At 43.0% G+C, this 24,621-nt stretch overlaps 1 protein-coding gene across 7 annotated transcripts in view; it reads right to left on the bottom strand.

The window, feature by feature from the left end:
• IKZF2 (IKAROS family zinc finger 2) overlaps window positions 1-24,621 on the bottom strand; it is a 118,252-nt gene that overhangs the window by 16,229 nt on the left and 77,402 nt on the right. For all 7 annotated transcript variants that reach the window (XM_071434334.1, XM_071434335.1, XM_071434332.1 and 4 more), the window contains one exon: window positions 7,146-7,283. In XM_071434334.1, coding sequence (XP_071290435.1) covers window positions 7,146-7,283 — 138 coding nt within the window. The remainder of the gene's footprint in view (window positions 1-7,145; window positions 7,284-24,621) is intronic.

Genomic DNA, 24,621 nt, shown 5'->3' with positions numbered 1-24,621 from the left:
ATTATCTTTTTGCACTAATCTCAATGATTAAAAATCACACACGGCATTGATGAGCTGTGTTTGCTGGGCCTGGCTGTGTGTTCCCTAAGACAAAGGGTTCTCAAATGAAGGATCAGTTTGCTAATGCATATTTCCTCTCTTCACACTGTAATGAGACTGTAAAATCAACACACACTGTACTGGAATTGCAAGATTACCATCACATGGAAATTCCCTTCAGAGTCAGACACAGAAACTACCCATTTTTTGATTAATATTTTATCCCCTCAAGCACAGATCTAACTGTCTGCAAACAGAGGTTTTCTGCATCTCACTTCACATCATCAGGGAGCAGGGATCAGCAGGGAGCATTCCTGTGCTAACTACATCAGGGGGAATGCTCATACACTGTATTTGAGAGAAACAAAAAAAAATCAATAACTTCTTCTGTCTTTACTCATTTCACTCCTGACATTTGTCAGTTTAGGGAATAAGGTGCTAGAGCTAAAATGTAGGAATTGCACAGGCTCCTAACCAGGGTAGTGAGCCACTTGCACAGGGTTTTATGCCACTTGCTGATACAGCCATTCTTAAGCACCTACTAAGTACTTTGGTTTTGTTGAGCATCCTCTTCTAATCATCCTCTTCTAATCAGGGGTACCAGACTGTGGATCAGGACTGGAGAGTCTCAGTCATTTGCATTATCTATCAAGTGGGCAGCTCTGCTCTGCTGTTATGAGTTTAATACCAGGCCTAATTGTCCTGCATTCATCCTCAGAAAGTAGCAAGAAAAACCTGAGAGGGATCAGCCACTAGGGCATGTGCTAATGGGATGGCTGGGGTATAAAGAATGGATGGCAGAAATGGATGGTAGAAAAACAGAAACTAGGGTGATGTGGCACAGAATTCCTCCAGTTTGCAAACTGAGAGGAACCCATTGCATTCTGTGTCTTAGAGCAGGCTCCCAGCAAGGTGCTGGGTATTGCAGAGGTGGCAGAGAAGGCCTGGCACCCTCCTGTTCTGCCAGCCCTCCTCCTGTCTCTCACCATGGCAGCCTTTTGTGTCACAGACACCTTCTCCCAGACAGTGCCATAAATGAACACCACCAGCCCACTTTCCTCCCATGGGAACTGCACTACCTTCAGGATCCTGGCATGGAATAATCACCCCCCTGTTCCTAAACACAGCTGTTTGCTAGCACATAATACTCCAAAAATGGGGTGATAAAAGCCTTGTCTCTGCCATCTTTCTAGTAAGGAAGAGCAAATACCAGGCAATTACAAAACAGAGTATCTGCTCAGGTGAACTTCTCAATTCAGACATCCATAATAAGAAAACATGGCAATTTATTCATTTGATTCCATTTGTGCCTCTGCTGCTATGGAAAGCTGAGTACTTTGAGGCTTAGAATCTACCATATGCTGTAAAATGATTTACTCTGCTGCTTTTTTATTTGTACAGGATGCTCCCCCTGAGAAACACAATGGTTTCTCATTTACAAGGCAGTCCTGCTGGCATCACTGAAAGGGAGGGGAAAAAAGCATAAATATGAAATGAATCTAATGTTGCAACAAAATGGGATGCAGTGTTGAAGTGACCTAATTAATGCCCAGTGCAGACTGGGAGTCCTGGAATACTTTAATAGCTAAGGGTAAAGTTTTAAGGTTAATTAAATACCGTGCTTGGTCAGGAGCTATCTGCACTACTCAAGTATTTACCAAGGAGAATTGGGCAGAAAGCAAAGATGATGTCTGCTGATTTTCACTGGGAACTGGCCTCTGACTGTCCTTTTGGGCTTACCTAGGCTCAGTGGATGCATACACACAGGGTGTGAATCCTGGGATGTGACAGCCAAGGGCCATGTCCACGCTGGTGCCACTTCCAGCCCTTGGCGCACAGGACACACAAGGCTGGTGGTGTGGTACTAAGAAGGTGCTCAATCCCTCCTAGGAACACCTCTAAAAGCATCCTGAACCAGTTCAAAGCTCCTGATTATTTTAAAAGCCATCTGAATAAGCCCCAAATGTAGTGACATTTGTATGGTCTTATAACAATTAAGTAATAATTAAATAATTCTGCTGCTGGGCATATGTGTGTAAAATTTCCTACACATAATTTGAAACCTTTCTTCCATGAAAAATGAATAGTGCTAAAAAAGACATCTGCTCTTCTCTAAGTCAGGCAAAAATCCTGCTTGGACTCATTTTAAAACTAAAATCATCAACAATAAAAGCATTTTGTTTTCCAGCTTTCATGCTGAAGGTACTTTTTCCCACATCAGAACCCAAGTCTATAATCCAGGGCACTTCTCTTTTGCAACAGAATCACTGAATCACACTAATATTTGTGTTATGATGGAAATACATTACCAGAGTGTGTTTTGTTATGCAGATTTCCTGGGAGAAGGGAAAGAAGGAAATAATCTAGTTTCTGAAACCATTGAAACAGCAGGCAAAACTGGACCAAACAGATGAGATATCACATTTCAGAAACCCAAAAAGTTAAATATCACACTGACAATTCTAGATACATTAATTTTCATTTCAATTTAAAAAACACACAAATAAAGGACACATAGTCCAGCCTGCTTTCTTTTTAAAGGAAAAACAAAATAAGAAAGAGGGAAACCAAAATGATCACACACAGCTACCAGCTCTCAACAATCAGCTGCTCTGTAGTAGAAGCTCGTGTACACATTTACTCAGCAGTAAATGCAATTCCTTTTTTGTTGTAGTACATCCTACTTCATTACCTTGAACAGCTGACAAGATATAACTAGCTCAGATACAGCAACTCATTTTATGCTGAGCATTTACAGTCTCAGCTCAGGAAGACTTTTTTATTCTAAAAATCCAACTTCCAGCCCAGGAAAAGCCCACGCTTGAGTATGTTTCTGTTCAGGGATGTTCTTCATCAGCTATCAGGGTGTGCTGCTGGACTGCCCATGGAAGAGTTCACTGCCTCTGACACTGTCAATACCCAATTGTAATTAATAAAAGTATTGTTTCTGAGCTAAACTTTGAATTCATAAACTTGGATAGTCTTCAGAACAGGCTTTCTTTTCCTGAAGACATTATTTTTGCAATCATAGTGAATATCTTTAACTTTTTACTTCTTAATTTTTAAGAAACCACATGAACTATTAAAATAGTTTATGCTGTACCAGCGAGGAAAGAATAGGGAAAAAAAAAAGAGAAGCAAAAAAATTACCCAGCGTGTGTTTTGCTGATAAATATTTTGTGCGCAGACACCGGGCTAAGTCTCAGCTGGTATAAATTAGTATTACTCCATCAACCTCAATTTCCTTTCTGAGGCTCACAATATTGCTATTTAAAAGAAGTGTGTGTGTGCAGAGAAATGACAGGAAATATTCCCATGGACCCTGGTGGGAAGTGTCCTGTGGGACCAGCATTTTAACGATGTTTTAAGCAACTATGTAAGAGGGAAAGACACAAGGCCATTGTGTGTTTTATGTGGAGCTGGCCTTTGAGCCTCACAGCCTAGGGCTAGGCTTCTTTCTCCTTCTCCTGAAAAGAGAACCCTTCTCCATTCCTGGAAGAATTTCTCTGGACTTTGGGCTTTGTGGCAGTGGAGAAGAAGATATACCCGGGTGCAAACCATAGCCAGCCTTCAACATTTCTCCCTGTTCTTTCCTGCAAAGGGCATGTTATTGGCATGCAGGGACTGTCCCTTTTGCCACCCCCAACACACTGCAGACTAATTTCTCCTTCCAGAGCCAGCACTGCTTAGGTGAAAAATTTCAACAACAAAATCATGGGATCACTCTTGCAGCATCTGTCCTGCTGAGCAGGGAACAGGAACACAAGGAGGGGCAGTTCGACAGGCAATTGGCACCCTGCAAGAGGATGGAGCAAGACCCAGAGATTTGTATATTCCTCCCCAGTCCCCAAAACCAGCCCTCCTTCCTCCTCTCTTGTTTCCCCTTGTGGCTTCAGTCAGGCAATCTAGCCATCTGCAAGACAGAGATAATTGAAAGCACCAAAGTAGATGTCTGCAGCATGCCTGTAAACTGATGGGCTTGAGCACAATGCTTGAAAAAAATCCAAACCCTCTAGGGGCTGCTTCCAGTTTTCTGGAACAATTAGTCTCTGCAGAAATAATCTGGATCAATGCTTAGTGTTGGCCAATGCTGGTGTTGTTAAATCAGGAGGAGCAGGATGCTGGTAGGGATCAGAAAATCCCCACGTCTCCCTGTTCTGCGTGCAGTGGTGAAGTTGAGAGCAGGAGTCACACCAAAACACACTCCAATGCTTCAAAATGCCCAGAAAAAAAAAAAAAACATCAAGTATTTGGAAATAGAATTAGGAAAGCTCACCCCAGTGGGATGCAAAATAAAAGTCTCCAAAACATAGTCTTAGTCATCCTCAGGAATATAATTTCCATGTGTGACATGGGAGACAAGGAAATGCATACAGATTTTTCAGGGTTAGTATAAGGCCTAAGATTAAGCTGAGTAACCATTTTTGTACTCTTCCCTGGTGTCTTTACAGTCCCAGGAAAAAGGACTTTGCTGCAGACCTCTACAGGCTGGTGCTCATGACCCTCATGTTGAGCTTCACTGGTGTGAGTGGTGCTGGGATGGGAGCTGAGATTTCTGACTGGTCCCAGCTGAATCTGGAGCTCCTGTCACTGCCTGGCCTTGCTGTGCCCTCACTAAACAACTAAAAGGAAGACACTGGATCAAACATCCCCTTAAACATTCACCAGGGGAGGCACAGACATATTTGCCCAGAGGAGAAAGAGGCACTGGTTGAATTCAAAGTGCTGCTTTAAGCTAATTTTGTTGAGAAAAGTGAAGTGGTTGTGTGAACACTTCTATTTTAAGCCCAAGCAAAGTCAGTCAGGCTGTAAATAAAAGAACTGTCCACATGGGATTTGCACTGGTTTAACTTCAGGTGGTAGAAAAATCAATGCAAGGTCAATCACTGCAGCTTCTTTGGGCAGACAAGGTTAAGGACTTACCTTTCTTGTCATGGCATTAGGCAGCTTAGAAAAAAGCTTTAGATTTCCTCAGAAATTTTAATTAATTTGATTTATTGTTTTAATAAATAACTGTCTAATAAAACCAGACATGGAGCAGCATTTGGGAAGCTCCTCCACAAGAGGATCTCAAACATCCTGGCTGTCAGAGCTGTGGGCAGGCTCCTGTTATTCCCTAAGGAAAGGCTGACTGAAGGCATCCCTCCCTGGTTAACAAGACAGGCACAAGGAGTGGGTATTTTGTTGGGAATCAATTCAGTGGTTCAACTCCTACCTAATTGACCAAGCCCACAACAGGTACCTCCAGAGCAAAGCCCTGAAAATCTTCCTTTTCACTGACTTTTACAAAAAAAAAAGCCACCTCAGGCACATAATCACTCGTGTCAATATCTTTAAAACATCCATGACATTTTAAATGTTGACTTTAGTCTCCAGGGTGTCTAGAAAGAGAGCAATTACTTAATAGAGCTGTATGAATATTTTGGCAACATGTAGTAAAACTGTCTAATGTGCCTTTATAGGCCTAAATTGGTCATGGGAAAGTACTATTTAAAAAATTTTGGAGATTTCTGTCACCAAAATATAGCCTAAAGTAGCAATGCTGAATAGGTTTTATTTCAGCTTGCATTTTCGGGGTTTTAAAAATTATTTAAAAGAAATTATTTCCAGATTAAGCCCAATGTCTCCACTCAGTCCTGATAAGCAAAATGAAAAAAAAAATGGAAGTGTTGTTTTGCCTTTTCATTTACCCACAAACTTAACTTTTTTGGTATTTGTAGGTATATGGTAATTTTAAATTAAAAGGGAAAACATTCCATTTTTATATTTTCTGAATAGTAAAAAAAATTAAAGTCTTCAAGTATCAAACATCTAAAGACAACTTTGAAAAGTTAAAAGAAGTTCACTTTTAGAAGAGTTTGTGAGACACTAATTTTGAATAAAATTTTAAGTGTTTTTGGACAGTTACCATTTAGCATCTAGTGCTACAGATAAGCCTTCAACCCCGCAGTCTGAGACATTATGCTCATTATCCATACTAATAGCTCCAGAAATTTCTGAAAACAAATTCACAGAGTTTGACATTTCTTGCTTTCAACAATCTTTTTGGCAATCTTCAGCCCTTATGTATATTAACACATGCAGTGTTAGTTAACATATTAATACCAGCAAATATAAATGCATACAAACATTTTTTTTTTGTTACAATTACTTTTTACAACACTATTGAATTCCATTCTGCTCTAGAGAGTTTTACATCCATCCCTCCCTTTTTTGGAGGCATGAGGGTAAAAATAATGACTTCTGAATACCTCTGCCCTCCTTATCTTTTCTAATGATCACTCACTATCAGAAAGGAAGGGGCAGAGAATCATACATTTTATACATGGCTGCGACTCCCAGCACTAGAAGGACATGGAGCTGCTGGAGAGAGTCCAGAGGAAGTCTTGGAGATGCTCCAGGGGCTGGAGCTCCTCTGCTGTGGAGCCAGGCTGGGAGAGCTGGGGGTGCTCACCCGGAGAAGAGAAGGCTCCAGGGAGACCTTAGAGCCCTTCCAGCACCTAAAGGGGCACCAGGAGAGCTGGAGAGGGATTTGGGACACGGGATGGAGGGACAGGACACAGGGAATGGATTCCCACTGCCAGAGGGCAGGCATAGATGGGACATTGTGAAGAAATTCCTCCCTGTGAGGGTGGCCCTGGCACAGGTTGCCAGAGAAGCTGTGGCTGTCCCTGGATCCCTGGGAGTGTCCAAGGCCAGACTGGATGGGGCTTGGAGCAGCCTGGTGTATTGTAAGGTGTCCCTGTTCATGGCAGGGGGCTGGAACTGGAGGGTCTTTAAGGAGCCTTCCAACCCAAACCATTCTATGATTCTGTTACATGACTTTTTGGGTAATTTTGAACAGGTGACTTGGCTTTATTTTCATGTCTGCACATGTGCACATACTAAAAAGTAAAATACTGACTTAAACAAAATAAGCCCAAATAGGGCTGTTAAACTGGACAGAGTGAGGATTTCAGCCCATCATTTTTTTCTCCTCCTGCCTCTCTGAGTGTAAGCAATCTCTGAGATGGAGGTGATGGAAAGGAAGGAAGAAGAAGAGATGGAAAGAAACCCGCACGAGCCGCTCCAAGTCCAAGAGAGCTCTGGAGGCGGTTTGCACCCACCATGGTGACTCATGACCTGCCCTGCAGCCTCCAGACTGACATTCTGCAGGTAGTTGTGGCAGCGTTCCTTGTGCTCCTCCAGAGAACTGCGCTGCTTGTAGCTCCGGCCGCAGTAGTTGCACTTGTGAGGCTTCCCCACTGCGGAAAGAACGAGAGCACGGGGTCAGATCCACGGCAGCCATCAGCAAAGCTCACGCCTCCGCCACAAACAACTCTTGTGATGGAAACACACCTAAGAAAGGTTACTCGAGCCCCAGGTCTCTCTCCCAGGCCCGTGTTCCCACCGCACACGCCTCCTCCCACCCGCCAGGTGCTTTGCCCCATCCGTTTTTCACACTGACGCTGTAGCAGCAGAAGGAAAAGGAGGCGGCCTCGGTGGCAAAGCAAATAAACAGATGCTGAGAGGGGGGAAAATACCAAGCAGCTGAATCACACCCCAGCACCAAGTCTCGTGGGAAAGAAACTTTTGAGGCCTTTGGCCCTTGGCACAGTTGCTGTCACAAAAATGAGCTGCCCCAGTGGCCTAATTCTTCTCCCAGCTGTGGGGAAACCTATTACATGGCTCAGAGTTCTCTCATTGAGAACACTTTGCCAAAATTACTCAGGGAGGGTTAGAAAATAAATTGAAAGTAACTTTGGTAACAGCACTGCTACGTGCCAGAACTGAAAAACCACCAGTAATTCAGAGACCAGATAATATAAAAAATATATATAGTATAAATATATGTACATAAAAATACAAAAAACCATGTACAATGAAAATCAAGCCAGATGAATGCAAGACATAACTCAAGTTTTTAATCTTTTTCATTTTGCTCAGCAGCATTAAGCACAAACGGCAAATGCTTCTTAATACATGCAAAACCTGGCACCAAATTCTCATAAATTATATCCATTTCATAGTATGTCATTAAGAAACCACAAGAATGGCCTAGCCCAAGGCCAGAAAGCTAGCCAGAAGGTATTTTGCCAAGTGGTGCTAATAAAGGCTTTTAATATAATTTAAACTTGTAGAACATGAACATTTATCCTCTAATAACTAAAGAGCTATTAAGTCAGTGCTGCAAGTCTAGTAAAACACCATTGGCTGCAAACTTCAGAGCTGGCTGAGGGAAGGGGAAGGTCAAACTTCTTCCAGAGTTTTGAAAATCTTAGGTAAGAATTTTAGTTTCTGGCCAAAGAAGTTGAGAACATCCTCTGCTGGGTAATCTACATGTTTCTATTGGGTTTGTCCCAATATTGAAAGCTTTTCACAGTCATTTACTTAATGAAATCTGAGCTGTACGAATTGCAGCCAAACTGCATCGTCACCACTGGGATGGGGGAACACAGGGAATCTGTGGAGGGACAGGCACAGCCAAGAATGAGCTGGGCAGAGGGCTCAAACATGAAAAAAGGAATTTGATGAAAAGAACATGCTTGCAGAAAGTTTCAGGTTTTCCCAAAAAGTTTGCATGCACATTTTAGTGGCACAATGAAGGGAAAAAAAACCCCTGCTTTTAGTAAGTATGCAAACTGTCGATTTCTTTGTTTTGAGACAAGGCTTATCCTCAAGAAAGTGTGTCTTAGACCAAAGAGTTGTTGTGGCCCTCATTTTAGTTTGCTCACTTGCTTACACTGTTGCCATAACTGAATGCTGGTAATGGAATTCTCAGTGGAGGCCCAGCATGAGACTCATTATCATTCCCAGAATAATTGCCCTTGATGTGAACGATGTGGATCAAGCCCCAGCTCTTAAACATAAACCAGCCAGTTCATTTTGGAGGCACCTTTAGGAAAATACACCAGAGGTTCCCCAGGATGGAGAGGCTTCTATAATCACCATTACAATGCTTCATTGTGCATCTAGATGGCATCAATGTCTGTCACTCTGACACCTTCATTAGAAGCTAATGTGGTGTCTAATAAAAAATCCAGTGCAATGGAAGGAATTATGTTAACTGAGCTGAAGCAGGGCTGAATTAGCCCACCCAGTTTGGCTACACTAAGCTATCAAGCAACTTAGATAAACTCTAAGACACAAGGAAAAGGGGTGATTGCTTGCTGCTATTTTAGGTAGCTACAATTAATTACATTATTATCATTTAACACAGAGAGAAATATTCTGCTACAAGCTCATATTATAAAAAATTAATAATTAACAGTCAAAAAGGAGGTTTTATTAGTCCTCTTCAAATGGTTGTTCCCTGCATTGCAACCATTTCAGAAACTATTCACATACAACATGGCAGAGCTTTTCCAATGATATCTCGGATGGTCAGCTACCCAAATTCCATCGAATTTGAAGGTTAATAGAGAGGATAAAAGTTAATGATAAGGACATGATTTCTACAGGCAATATGGGATTTGAGGAACATAATTCCTCAAGGAAAGGAATAGGGGCTGTACACACTTTCTCTTCTCTGGGGAAAAGATAAGAGAATAAACAACATGTGGCAAATGTTGGTCATGTTGCTTAATACACAGCTGCAAAGAATGAAGTTTGTGAGCACCAGTTGAGTAGTATCAAGCACAACTCCCTTGGGTTCATTTCCCAACTCTGTCCCTGCTGGCTCTAGAGCTGCAATCACATCATAGCCCCAGAGGTGTAAAATACTATGCTATAAAATGACACAGAGATTTACACTATAAAATTACACAGAGTGACTGGGACTTGCATTGAAGAGCAATTGATCAGGTCAGACCACAATGGAATCAGTTCTGATAGCAGGAGTTTGTTTCACCAGCAATTCTCACAGCCCGTTTGCTAAGAGGTTCAGTGAGCTGAGGTAGCAATTACAGTCAACATTTTCGAAATTGTATCATTGTGACAAATGTCAAGCCACTGAAAGAGCTGCAAATATCCCCTTGTATTCTCAAAGAAGTTAATGACAAAAAAAAAAAAATTGGAAGTGAATGTTGCCAGTGGGTGTACATTTCTATGTATTTCATATTACCTGATAGAAAGCTGCAAAAGCCTTTTAGAGAATTCAATTTCAGTGATAATCTCAACAGCATACTTTGTTCCACATAACAACCTGACATGACACCACATGACTGACGAAAAATATTTCAGCCTTTGTCAAATACTTGAGTGTAGGTAAACAGCAATATTCAAAATTTGCCCCCAAAACATGTAGCTCACACTCCTGGGCATAAGCAGTCTCTGACTAAAGGGCATTGAGGGGAAAGAGTCCAACAGCACTACATCTACCAAACCCCTCTCAAAACCCCAAGAAACTCCTCTCAAATCTAAAGAGAGAGTTTCTACCACAGAGCAGAATGGCTCTTTATACCTCAGAGCCATTTTCACTGTGAAACCACTCCAAGTTTGCTTGATTTGAAGCTGCGTTCTCCAAGATCCACACGTACACGGACACCACGTTCAGCATCACACACAACCATCTCTTGCCAAGCAAAGTCAGGCAGGAAATGCCTGGTTTGGGGTAATTATTCTGTTATCAGCTTTTCAGGATCAACAATCAGATAAAAAATCACCGTCACTTACTCTCACAAAAATGACACGGCACAGTCAATGCAAACAAGCCCAAAAAACTTGAGAAATCTTTGATCTGTTGTTGAACTGGGAAAGGCCAGAGTGCTGGGCAAAACCCAGTGGCCACACCTATGAAACAGCCAACTTGAAGAACATAAAAAACCCACTTTATATTTCTTACTGAAATGTCAGAATTTCCACACATTTAAGCTTAGATTTGGACAGATGACAACATGGCACAGAAAACCCACGGTGGAATCTCAGCCTCAAATGGAAAATATTATGACAGTCACAGTGAAAAAGACATTTAAATTTGAAGTACAATTTTTGCCCTGGAAACAGGTGAACCACTCATCGAAATTCACAGTAAAATGGATTTTGCTTGTGAAATTAAAATGCTCATGTGGAGGGAGGAGGAGGACATAAAAGCAAGGTGTTTCTGAGTTAGGAATACTTTGAGTCCTGTGGGTGAACTTTGATAGCTGGGAAGTCTGCGTGCAGCGACAACGAGATGGTGTAACTCTAAGGTCAATATTCAAGACAGAAAGCAGACTTGGGCCTAAGGAAACTTCTTTACAGTCATAAAAAGAGGTCAGTGAAAGAGAAAGAGCCCTCAAGGCATTCACAGAGCATTTTGCTCTCAAAAGAGATGGGAGTGAATAGCAGAATATAAAGTAAGTCAAAGGGAAACAACAAGGCATCCCAGGTCCCACCTTGCCATGAGCACATAGAGCAAGAAAGGCTTATGGAATGGGTTCAGAGCTGCAATGCACTTTAGTGAGCTAAAATCCCTTAAGAGCACTGACTCTACAGTGCCTGTTTTGGGCAGCACATTGTCCTGTGCAGCACATTGTCCTGTGCAGCAAAGCAGAGCAGAATTGCTCCCTGTCCATTGGCTCCTGTCCATGGCCACAGCTCGAGCACTCACTGCTCAGGCAGGGCTGGGCATGGCTGCCCGTGTGACGTGGGCTGGCCCAGTGCAAGGAGCACAGGCTTGCCCCAGATTTCCAGTACTTTTGCTCTATTGCCTGTGGAAGTGGAGCCAGCCAAGACTTTTGCCCTGCATGGCCATCTAACACAGCTACTTTTGGCTCAGACCAAGAGACCCTCTGACAGCAGTGCACTGAGTGGCACTTAATTCTGTAGAATCTGAACTCCTGCTCAGCCCCCAGCACCCCAGAGCTAGGAGCAACATCAGTATTCTCCAACTGAAGCTTTCTGGAGCAGTGTTAAAGTTAGAATGTTTTTTTGAGCTGATACTTCACAGAATCACAGACTGAGCTAGGCTGGAAAAGAACTTTGAGATCATCAAGTCTAACCTATGACCTAACACTACCTTATCAACTAAACCATGATAGTGGGTGCCACGTCCAGTCTTTTTTTAAACGCCTCCAGGGACAGTGACTCCACCACCTCCCTGGGCAGACCATTCAAATCCCCAATCACTCTTTCTGTAAAGAATTTTTTCCCAATTTCCAGCCTGAACTTCCCCTGGCACAGCTTAAGGCTGTATCCTCTTGTCCTATTGCCCGAGACAAGAGACTGATCTCCACCTGACCACAACCACCTTTCAGGGAGTTCTAGAGAGCAATTAGGTCTCCCCTGAGCCTCCTTTTCTCCAGGCTAAACAACCCCAGCTCCTTTACTGACTCCTCCACAGGTCTTGTGTTCCAGATCCTTCACCAGCCTTGTTGCCCTTTCCTGGATGCATTTGAGCATCTCAACATATCAGTGAGTCCCCCATCATAATCATAACCTTTATTCATTCACTAATTGTTTTCTTCCCTCAGACTGGAAGGTGCCTAAGTGAAGGGAACTGTTCTGCAGTCACACGGTGCCTACAGAGCAGCCCTTTGCCTTGAATGGGACCTATCAGAGCACAATCAGCTTTAACACAGAGGTAGGAAATGTGATTTAAGGTGCTGGGCTGGGACTAGGAGCGTACAGTTCAACTCTTGGTTACACTACAAATTTGTGACTGCAGGCAAGTTATTCTGATTTCCTGGGCTTCAATTATTCATACGTATGATTAAGGTAATAATTCCCTTCTTCACAGCATGTAAATGAACTTGTGCACTTTGCCAGATGCACAGAGGCTAATTTTGTGGAGCACTCACAAGTAGAGAGACACAGAAAAATAGCACTGGTACCTCTACTGAGAAATTAAGGACTTAATAATACACTATGATTATATTAGATATGAGAGTGAACATTAAAGAGCAGGAGGATACTTAGGATGGCACAGAACAGAGGAACAATGAGAAAATCAAATCAGAAATAAAACATTGTGTGGCATTGTGAGGCCACGTGCTGCATGAAGTTCTTCAGACTGGGAAATTGAGCACAGGGGGATGTCAAATGCCCCGAGCTTGACGTCATTTACCCCACAAGGGACAAAAAAGAGAGGGTGCAATAGTTGCAGGAAGGTGGCAATAACAGCTGCTGTTGTCCTTGATGCAGCTCTGAGAGGCAGAGAGGGCCGAGGCAGAACTGAGGCTGCAGCAGGAGGGCTGAGGCTCAGGAGATGCAACACGGTGGCTGTGCCTCGCTACTGTAATTAAACACTGCACCTCGGCTTGTCTGGAGCTGCCTGGCTCAAAGGCTCACACACAAAAATATTTACATGAATAACAGACCCCTGAACGAACTAATCACAAAAAAATTAGAGTGAGACCTAAGCCCATGCTGGCTCTGAGCAGCACGTAGCTTTGCAAAGGGAACTGCATCCCGCTCTGAAGCTGTATCTCACTGCTGTGCTTAATGACTGTAAATGTGTTAATTGAAATTCATGGGGGCTCTTTGATGCGTTGCCTTTTATTCTTTTTTTTTTTTTTTGCCCGTGAGATTACACACACAATACTCATATATACTGGACTTCAGAAATAAGGTCAAGTCCCACAGCCAGCCCAAGATTGTCCAAGACAACCTGCATGCAGAAGTCACAATGCATAAACATCTGAAGTAAAGGCTGGAGCACACAAACACACGGACTGGAGACACACAGTGTCAAGCGCATCCTCTCCTGAGGGCCCAACCTGTGACATCTTAAAGCAATCTAATTTTCAGCAAGAACAAAATCTCTAGTCACATTATGAAAACTTCACATTAACTTTTTTATCTTCCCAGTCCAAGAACAGGCAGCAATACCTGGGCTATGTTTCAAGGGATGTGGATACATTTCTGAATTCATCATGGAATTCTGATGTCTCCATTTCACAAGGACCTTTTCGATTAACGTATTTTGGGCCAAGTATTAGAGTTCATGAGGCCATGAACCCTAATAATAATAGGGTCCATGAACCCTAATAATGACCCATGTAGTAAAGGGCTGGGTCACCAGATCATGTGGCACAGAAGTCACACAAGTAGATTTGTGCTTAGCAAGGTTTCTGGGCACCTCAAAAGGTTCAAAACTCAAAATGCAGCAGTACAACAGGAGAAGCCTACATACAGATCTTGACTTGGAACTCACAACAGAGCACTTGACTGACTTCATGACCTCGTGGCCCAATGCCTCTCAGTCAACATTATTATCAATTGTAACTGATACATACGTGGCTCTTCAACAGCCACAATATTTTGTGAGGTTCTCAGCAAGTGAAAAGCAGCTTGTCCTGACTTTTTGCACAGGGGCAGTCAATGATAAGTGATTTTTGTTGACAGCTACCACGTCCTATTACAGCTGGCAGTGAAACCCAGCTGGATCCTCGTGGGACATCAGCACCTAGTAAAACAACAGCAAAACATCACACCTCCAACTCTGGGGTTCTCTAGACATACCTGCCTCTCCTACAAACACCTCCAGGGCACAAACCAGCAGCTTGACACCTGCATCCACCTGCCAGTTGTTTACAGCACTGTCAAACAAGCAGCAAGCAGTGAGTACTGTACCAGTGCTCAGTTCTCCCTCAGTATGTCACAACAAACAGTGCTCAACACCAGATTATACATAAACCCTGAGGACTTCATCCAAGAAGTAAATGCACTAGTCAAGAGAAACTTTTCCTATCCATACCCTGTCTGTAAGAAAGACACAGCCAGAATCTAGAGTAAATCTGCAAATATCAGTGCTCAGGTACTGCATTTAAGGGGTTGGGTCTTTAACTGTATCTTCAGGAGGTTCTGCCTGCAGCCTGTTATTACTTTAATAGATGTTTCAATTTATTTTGCAGCTATTAGTGGCTGTGTTATATGATTCATTAGATTGTATTTATTTATTAACTAATCTGCAGAATTTTACAGATAAAACAATGTTTCAATCTGCCACCAGGGTTATAAATAAATAGGTGCCCTTTTTGTGCCAGAAGTTTAACAAATAAACAAACAAACAAACTCCTGTTTCATTGGCACAGTCACAGATTTACTGAAGTCTTCCAAATGGTCCAAATATTCACACAGCTTCTGCCACAATCTTGCAGCACCCATTCAAACCAAGAAAAAGCAAGAATCTTACACCCCATTTTTTTCCCATGCAGCACATTTTTTTCCTGCAGCACCTGTTCACTTTGCAGGTTTGTATGTTGTATCTGTGTATGTGCAAAAAACAAAGGAAAATGTACCTGTCTATGTGAAACCATGTAAATAAATTATGCACCAAATTAAGGAAAACACAGATAGGGACAATAATGTTGCATTTAGTTTTGAAAGAGATGAAATTCATGGGTGCTGTAATTCTATGTCTCAAGAATCACATATTACACTACATAGAAGCTCTCCTCGTGTATTTCTCGTGGTTTAACTGTTTCCTCCATTCACGTCTGGCAAAAGGAACCTGACACTCAATTTTTAGTATACATTAATGCCAATGAAGCATTCTGATTTCCCTCCCCACTTGTATTTCAAAGTTTCAAGTGCAAATGCTCTGCACTTAATGCTATGAGGCCACTGACCTGGATGCACTGTCCAAGTCCCACACCAACATGTCCAGAAGGTCCAGAACCCCAGCACTGATGGGGTTACTAGGAATTCTACATGGATTCTGACATGATTAAATAATACTAGAACAGGACTCTGTTTAGATTGCACTCTGGTGCTGAGATGAACTAACATAAACCAGGAAGTCCACAAAATAACTGGTGTTTTATCACCTGGTTGGCTTCAAAGTGACTTACAAGCAGCCAGGTTTATCATCACTAACTTTCAAAAGGGGTAGAGGCCTTCCAGGGAATACAAGAGGTGACTTTGGCAAGTCCAACCTGCAAAGTCTCCATGCTATCAGGATGTGGGTAGGAACAGGCTGAAGAAAGAGGTTAAACCTTAACTCTGTGACTTTCCACTCCACTTCAGACCTTTAACGTTATATAAAGTTGACTTGATAAGTGGAGTTAATTGATTCACGAGGCAAACCTTCCAAAATGTGCTTGTTGGCTACTCTTCATTTTAACCCTGCCCCAGCAACAGAGAGAGCAGGTAAAATACAAACACATTTAGGTTGGGCTGTTGTTCCTCTCTGGCCTGTCCTGTGTGCTCCCTGGCAGTGGCACAGCTCAGCAGGAATGTCAGGAGGTGCCTGGAGATCCACACGTCATCCATCACGAGCCCAGCTTCCACTGCAGGTGGGGAGGAACAGCTCCCGGGGGCAGCACTGGGTGTGGGCACCTCAGTGCAGATCAGGAATGCTGCTGGACAAACACTCCCTTCACAAGAGCTTTTGTTTGGGGGTTTTTGTTTCCTCTTTGGGTAAAACAAATGTAGATGTTGGGCCAGATTTCTCTAGGAAGCCAATTCACATCAGCTCTCTGCAGTTTGCATTTATTTCAAGTGCAGCCCCTTTGCATATCCTGCAGAAGCCCCTGAGCATTACAAAGCCAACAGAACCTAAGAATTATTTGGAGCAGGCAGTGCCAGAGTGCTAGCAGGTATCCTATACTATAAAACAACAGGAGATAGAGACACACCATGTTTAGCTTTCACTATAACAATAGGTAAGTTTTCTCCTGTATAAAATCACTGAGCAAGCCCTTTAACTCATTTCTTCTCATTCTGTGGCAATGATTTACCCTGTTCCACGTACAAGCTCCTGTGTGAGAGAAAACATCGTTAGCACCTGGCACCTTTCAGTTTTATGTCTTGTATTAGCAGGTAGGAAGAACACACTCCCTTCCTGTAAGTTTTCCCTTTTCTTGTCACTGTCAGAAACAAAGTTTTGGAAACAGACAATTAAGACCAAGCTGTCATGAAGATAACAGCAACTTGGGAAGAGTAATACTGACAGCTCCTCTTCTTTTCCTAACACTGATGTTGGGAGTTTGCGCTTATTTTGATCAAGGCCAACATTGAAGGAAATCTTGTTTCCAAAAGCAGGTCAGGCTGTGAAACTAATGGGCTCCTTTGGGACATGAAAATTGTTATTCACACTTCTCTAACTGCCCAGGAATCAGTGTGGCCCATGCCTTCGTGTCACCCTCATCAAGATCTGCTGCTCAGGCATGCAGTTCTGCCATGTCTTGCACCAGTGTCAAATGAGGTCAAACAGCAGGAGAGTGACTGTCTCCTTCCACCTGTGCAGCCTTGCCATCCCCTGCTCTTTGTCTGCCTCACAACTCTGATCAACTTGGGTGTGTTTAGCACCAACTATGCAGAGCAGCTCGAAATAAAGGTGGGACTTTTTGCACCGACACCAGTGGTCTTTACTGCTCCAAGTCAAAATTAACCACAGTATTTGGCAGGAGGAAATCATGAGCATTTTGTAAAAACAGATCTCAGCACAACAATATGAACAGCACAGGTATCCTTTAAAGGATGATAGGGTCCTTTAAAGGAGGAATCTGAGATACTGGGCAGCTTCTGTTCTAGCACAAACCTCTACATCAAGTATCTAGGTCTGATATTGAAGCTAGAATAATCTTTTCTAGGTAATAAAATTTTGCAATTCCTGCTAGCCTCACTATTTTTCCTAGTTTTGTGTTGTTGCTGTTGTTTGTTTGGGCTGTTTTTTTTTTTTTTGTGGGGGAGGGGGTTGTTAGTTGTTTGTTTCAATACAAAAAATAAAACCTAGGAATATCAGAGTATTTCTTAATACCCAGGATTTTTTAGGTTTGTTCAGTAGAAAGAATGAGTAGAAAAGAAGGAAGGAAAGATTTGGGGGTTTAGGATGTTTCCTTTTTGGTGCAATTAGCTTTGCACTACAGGTCATGGATAGATTCAGAAACTAATTGTGACTGAAAGGGAAGTTGACAAAAGGTAAGGGAATTAAATATGGGTGTGAAATTAAACCAAAAGGAAGAAAAAGAAAATAAGAAAAGAAAAAGCAACTGCTTAGGCTGAAAGTAAAGACAGAAAAGCTGAACAACATAAAATAGCTCTATAAGCATGCAGAAATACTTTAAAAAGGTTTCCTATAAAAACAGGAATTTAGGAAACTCTGAATATACTTAACTACATTCCCAGATGAAAAAAAAAAAAATCACACTGAAAGCTACACTAAGCTCTTTGAAAGAGGAGATTTCACCCAGAAGTTTGGATCAAGAGTGAAAAGATGTAAATTTTCTTGTTCCTCATTATCAAGAAAAAAATCTTTTTTTAATATCTATTCTTTTAATTTGTGTGCAAAGTCTTGTAACTGAGTCAGCAGATGGGAATTTAGAACATCTGGGTTCATTCCCACTGTGACACTGATGTCTTGCCTGTGTCAAGCCCCATTTTGTTGGCCGTCTGGGTTTCTCCCCTGCACAAGGTGGCTGGGCAATAGACCTTCCTCTCTCCTCTTCTCTTGGGCTGGAACTCAGAGAAATGACTGTGTCTCACCAAGAGTCATCTTGGTGATCTGACACAAAGTCCTCTTGATCACCTGACACAAAATGGCCTTTGCTTTCTCTTCACCATGGTGTGATCCTGTCCCAGGGCCTGCCCTCCAGCACTTGATGCTGATCAAGGCAGAAATCTCATGCTTCTCAGCCAGAGCTGTACTTGCAGCCTCTCAAAATTGGCTCATTTTTAGCTCTTGGAACAAACTCTCTGCTTGTAGAAGACCATATGAACATAATGGATACATTTTTCACAATATAGCTAACACGGACATTTTACTATGGCACCTAAAAGTCCAACAAAGCACTTTTCCTGGTGAATGATCTATCCTTTGCAGCTGAACAGCTTCATTCCAACAGAAGGTGCCAAAAATCAAGGTTTGATGCTGCCTGATGGAAATGTAGCTATGGATAGTAGACACACCTGGCCCTACAGCATTACCAACACCTGCAGTTTCACCCCAAGTTAGACACCGGCTTCCTGGAGTCAGCTGACCAAAAAGGAAAAGTTACCTTGCATGTTTGCTCACTCACTCCCTTCCCACTCATGAAATAAATATTGTAAGGTAAATAAAAAGGCCAGTTTATCACCTTGTGCTATTATTTGTTAGTATCTGATATGGGAAGCCAGATTTGTGATGTTTTAATTCCTGGGGTCAGAAACTCATCAATAGTGTACACTCTGAGGAAATGTGGCAATATCCATGGAATTTATTCGGATTAGTAGAACTACAATTGATACCAAAACGTCAGTCAAAACCACTTCCGTGAACTCCCTGTTTTCCTACTTGAAATTTTCCATTCTTCCATTGCTTCAAAATTCAGAATCAAGATGGATTTTCTCCCCAATTTATGCCTTAAATAATCTCCCTGCTCCACCCTGGTGTTTTATATGAATAAAACTAATATTATATATGAATCACAGAATAAGGTGTCTCCTACAAAAAGCATCACTCTGTTAGGAAGCCATTCCAGGTGGCACATTCAGTGTGCCTTTACCCTATGGGCTCCATACCCAGTACACCGACTGTATCAGTTTTTGTTTTCATAACCCATTCCTGACACCCAACAAGAACTGGGAGTGCTGCTCCAGGATTTGGCAAGAAGGAACAGGCTGTGGATGAGCAGGTTTCTCTGACTCACCTACACGGATCAACAAGGAAAAATAAAAGGGAGAGGGTGGGGATTGCAAAGGGAAAAAAAAAAAAGAGAGAGAGAGAGGAGTGACGTGTTCCCTTGGATGCAGTGTGTAATGCTGCTGGCAGACTGCCTGCTCTGGTGCCACAGAGTTCCAGACATGCCAGTCCAGCTGACTCAGCTCTTTGGAAGAAGGAAAGGGAAGGGAGAAATTTGTCAAACGTTTCTGATACCTGAGGGACAGGGATCGCTGGGCTCTCCTCGAGGATCTTTGAACCCTGCTCTCACACCAGGGACTTCAGGGGTGTCCCCAGAGAGGTATTAGAGATGCCCACATGATAACCCTGCTCAGAGCTGCTTATGTCTGTACCAAATCCTGCCTCTGTGGTTGTTGGAAAATTCATCAGCACAGCTTTATCCCACAAACCAGAAATGTCAGGCCTTTCCCAGCCAAGGCTAACTGCTCTCAGACAAGACACTGTCTCCAAGGAAACAAGCAAAAAGCAGGCACATGAAGGGTATCCAAGTGAGAGAGAGTCTATGGCCCATGTCACTTTTCTATATAAAAATCTCAACATCAGATTCTCTGCAGTGTCTTTTTTGCATGTGATTTATTTTTTAAAAATATCTTGAAGTCCTTAAATCATCTGGGCTCTGGCTACCTGTGAGGGCAGCTCTGTCCCACGAGGCAACACCTGTTGGGAACAGCCCCAGCTCTGTTTGGCTGGGGGGGACCCTGTGCTGTTGTCACAGAATCACAGAATGGTTTGAGGTGGAAAATCATCCCATTCCCACACCTTTCACTAGACCAGGCTGGTCAAAGCCCCATGCAGTTTGGTCTGACTTGCACTCCAAATAAATGAGGCAGGAGGAAGAAAGGATCCACCTATTTCCTGCCAAAAGGAACTGGAACACAGGCTAGGGCTTAGGCTGTCAAAGCCCCTAACTCTCATTGAAATCAAGCAGACCTCACTGCTCCTAAAGATAAAAGCCACATGGAACTAGTCCCAAAATGAACACTGGGACAAGCCTGTCTCAATTTTCCAGTCAGGATTCTCCCCAAGAGAGGTCCCTGGCTGTCTCAGAGCACATGAGAACATTCATGCCTCTTGCTGGAATAGAAGGAAAGGACATGTGCTTGGGGAGCACATTCCCTTAAGACAGAGCAGCTGGCACAGATCACTTGCAGCCCTTCCCAGTGGCAGAACAACTCTGGCACCTTTGATACAAAGAGCCCAAACAAATTCTAGGTAGAAAATCCCTATTCCACAGGGATAGCTCTGTCCCATCCAGGTGCTCTTTGTCAAAGGTTCAGTAGTCAGGGCCTCACCAGCATTTCTCCAGTTCAGGAATGAAGATAGAGATCTCGACTGGCTGTTGCAAGGCAGGGAGGGAACTTGGGGCACCCTGTCTGAAATCAACACAGCACAGTTATGCAAAACATGTGTGCAACTGGCATCTCTTGTGTAATCCTGGCTGCAATCAACCTCTCTAACCACTCCAGAAGGGAAGGAGGGGCAGAGGGTGGAGAAAGTTCACACTTAGATCAAATAAAAAATGGGAAAATATCCAGAGAGCTTTAGTCAGGTAAAAACAGTTCCCTCTCATGGGAAACCTCCAGGACAAGTTTCCTTGAACTTCACTCTGGGTTATAAATAGGAGGAGAGTCACACAGAGTTCAGTACAGGTTCACTGTAAAAAAATCTAGACATTCTCATTTTCCTTCTTGAGTGATATCCATCAATATCTTAGCTGTAAGCCAATTCATAATTACAGGCTGCTGAGAGCTCAGGAGAATATATCAGTAGCAGCTTTCCTAAACTCTGCTGTGGCGTGGGTTATGGGTTATTTTTGTCCCCCTTTAGTTTCTCTTGGCTTCCTTTCCAGATGGCAAAAATACCTCTTTACACCTTAAAACATATGCTGTCAAAAATGTCAGGGGTGGTTCTCCCTGTCACACTGCCCTGTAGCACAGCTCTGAGATATCAATGAAAGAAGGCCTCACACCACTGTTGGGCTCCAAGCTCAAACATTCCCAAACTGAAAGGTTTCACAAACTCCTTCAAGAACTGACAAAAGCTCCAAATGCTGGGTCTCCTGTCCCCAGAGATGATATGCAGAAGCTTTTTGCCCTGAAAATAATTTTCTCAGGGGGAAAAAGGAACCAAAACACTTTGCTCCTTAGAGCTGCTATGATATTTGCTGCTCAGAAGTGGCCTTGGCTTTGCTGAGATGAGGCTTGCTCATGTCAAAACCAGGTCTGCATCTCAACTGCATGAAAAAGTTCTCTGTCACCCCTTGAATCTCTGTCTGCAAAACCCACTGCAGGTACCTCAGTAGCTGGCTCTGGAGCAGGAGGGCTCCTGGTGTGCTGCATCATGTCCCTCCAGCTTATCCTAACACAATGAGACACCCAAATCCCTCAGATGCAACACCTGCACCTTAAATCCAGGGTTTGTATGCACATGTGCTAACTTGAGCATAAAAATACCACATTTCTGAAACAATCCCTGGTGACAAGAAGAACAAGGCAACTGTTTTTAGCTGGAACTGAAAGGAGTAAAGGACTACAGATCTTTAAATACCTGAGCTACTAGAGTCTCACCTGCCAGCCTGTCCGCAGCAGTTGTGGTGCAGAAAGACAAGTGATGCACACAAAGCTACCTTGGTGCTTAGGTCCCTGAATTTGCAAATTGGGTCTCATGGGGGTTTTCCTGTTTCATTTTCTCATCACTGAAAAACAGATAACAAGGAGGCAACAACTCATACCAACTTCACACAGGCTTGGGGCTGATGGAATAGATAGGGGTTTTTAAAGAAATGATGCAAAAATTGCAGGCTAAGTAGTAAGTCCTTTAGTATTATTAATAATCACCTTACTATTGTGTCTGAGATAATCATGCTGCTCTCGGGGTCTAATACCTCAGTGGTTATGGCAACAATACAAAGTTATTATTCCTTCCACTTTGTAATTATCTCGTTTCACTACTGCACAAAGGCTAAGTAAACCTAAGGAGATCATGTACAGTGCTGTGCAGCTGGGGCACCAGCACCACGGAGTACTCTGTGATGTACTTACATGACCTTCATCGCAGCAATACGTTTGTGCCTTGCCATGATTCCCACGTGCTGCCCTCTCACCATCTCAACTAGGTGGAGAAATGCTCTTTATTTCCATTTTACTGGCAGGCAGCTGAGGCAGAGATAAGGTTAAGGGGTCTGCATCTGTACTGGCCCCTGTTTCCAAAGCATCAAATGACTTTGTAATTTAGTTCCCTCATAAACGAGTGAATAAGGGTAGCAAAAACATTCAAAATTAGTAATAAAAAAGACACTGGAGGATTGGAAGATAAAGGCAGACTAGAACAGAATCAATGCTAGATATACAACTACAGCCTATCATCGTGTAAACTGAGCACAAGAATAACTCACAGTCACAAAAGACAGTGTTAGAAAGAGCAATAATCTACACCAAAAGAAAGAATAGTTAAGGTTAAATATCAGGATGAGAGTCACAGCTATAAAAAGCAGATGGGAAGTGGAATTGTCTCCCTAGGGAGGCAACAGAAACAGTCTCTCTGGATGTTTAAAAAACAGGTTAGGCACGGTGTTTAGAAGCACTGCTGCTCAACATGCAGGAGTCTTACCACATTCATGCTTTTCTGATGCCAGTGAAATCCCACATATAGCTGTGTGGCAGAATAAAAGCCCAGAGGAAACAGAAAGCACTGTCTTGTTTGCTGTGCCAGAACAGCAAGGCTGGCCTAGGAATTGGCAGCACCCAGCAGCAGAGAGGGGCCTGTGTGTGCTCCAAATTGTAGCCCAGAAGGGCAGGACCAGGTGCTTTGTTCCATTCCATGTGGCCTGAGGCAACACAGAGAGGGACAGAATCCAGGTAAAGATGCCAGGATGTGCATTGCTAACATGGAGGGGAGACAGGAGACACACAGAAAACTGATGGCAGCAGTTCCATCCCAAACACAAGCTTCCATCCTTGCATGGGTATTTCATCAGGAATGAACCAGTCACAGTTCATGAGAGATAACCCCATGTGAATCTTACACTGTGATGCTCCTGACTGAACAAGAGCCTTGTTACCTCCAAGCACTGCAGAGGACTTGCTGCTAGATCTGGCAAAGCCATGGTCCACTGGGAGAGGCAGCAGGAGGGACCTTCTCCCAGACACCAGGACAAACCTTAGCACCTGATTTTGCTGTGAACTGACACTAAGAATGACAATGTTCCCATGGTGTTGGTGCCTGTGATCTCTAGGAGAGGGGGAATTCCCTATGCAGCCAATTTACAGGGAGCACCCAGGCACTGAAAGTGCCACCACCTCCTCCACTTGCATTGGGACACCACAAGACACAGGCAGCTGCAGGACATGTGCTCCTGCTGTCTCAATCACACACTCCAGACAGGAGTGGGGGAAAACAAAGTTGATACCTAATCCCTAAGAGAGGGATTCGTGAGTTGGTACACAGCCCATCTACCTTTGTTTGCCAGGACCACTCCTCCTGTTTCTCTGTTTCATCTGTCAAAAGCAGATTTCCTGCACTGAACAGTTAAAGACTGATTCCTAAATTACAGCAGGTAAGAGGTAATCTTTATGGAATTTCAAGACAAAAACATAAAAGTGAACATTCCTTGCTTTGGGTGGAACCATATCTTTTCACAAGTTGCCCTGAGAACAAAGACCAAACGTGCTTCTCCTGGAATGATCAAGATCCTACAGCATCTTTAAATCAAAGATTTCTTTGATTCATGATTTCTCAGTGGTAATTATGCTCTGTAGATAAGACCAAGCTTCTACATTGAGATAATCTTGAACATAAAAGATAACTTTTCCATATAGCCAATACCTTAATTGGTATTGGCTATAAATACCAGTATTTATTACAGTAGTTGCTCTGGAAATGAAGAAGACCCCTTCACTCCAAGGATCAGGTCCAGGTGGGGCTCTAGCAAAGCATGGGATACAAGAGGGCTCCACAGAGGATTGAATTTTAAACAAGGATCCCCAGGGCATAAAGCTCAGGCACAGCAAACTCCCACCCTGTACACATTCTGAGCTCACCTCTAAAAACTCACACAGAAATAAATGGAAGGCAGAATATCA

Source organism: Agelaius tricolor, unplaced genomic scaffold (genome assembly GCF_023055355.1).
Source record: "Agelaius tricolor isolate 1412-34295 unplaced genomic scaffold, bAgeTri1.0.p SCAF_10, whole genome shotgun sequence".
Lineage (NCBI taxonomy): Eukaryota > Metazoa > Chordata > Aves > Passeriformes > Icteridae > Agelaius > Agelaius tricolor.
The sequence above is the reverse complement of the archived record's forward strand: the minus strand, read 5'-3'. Positions and strand labels throughout refer to the sequence as shown.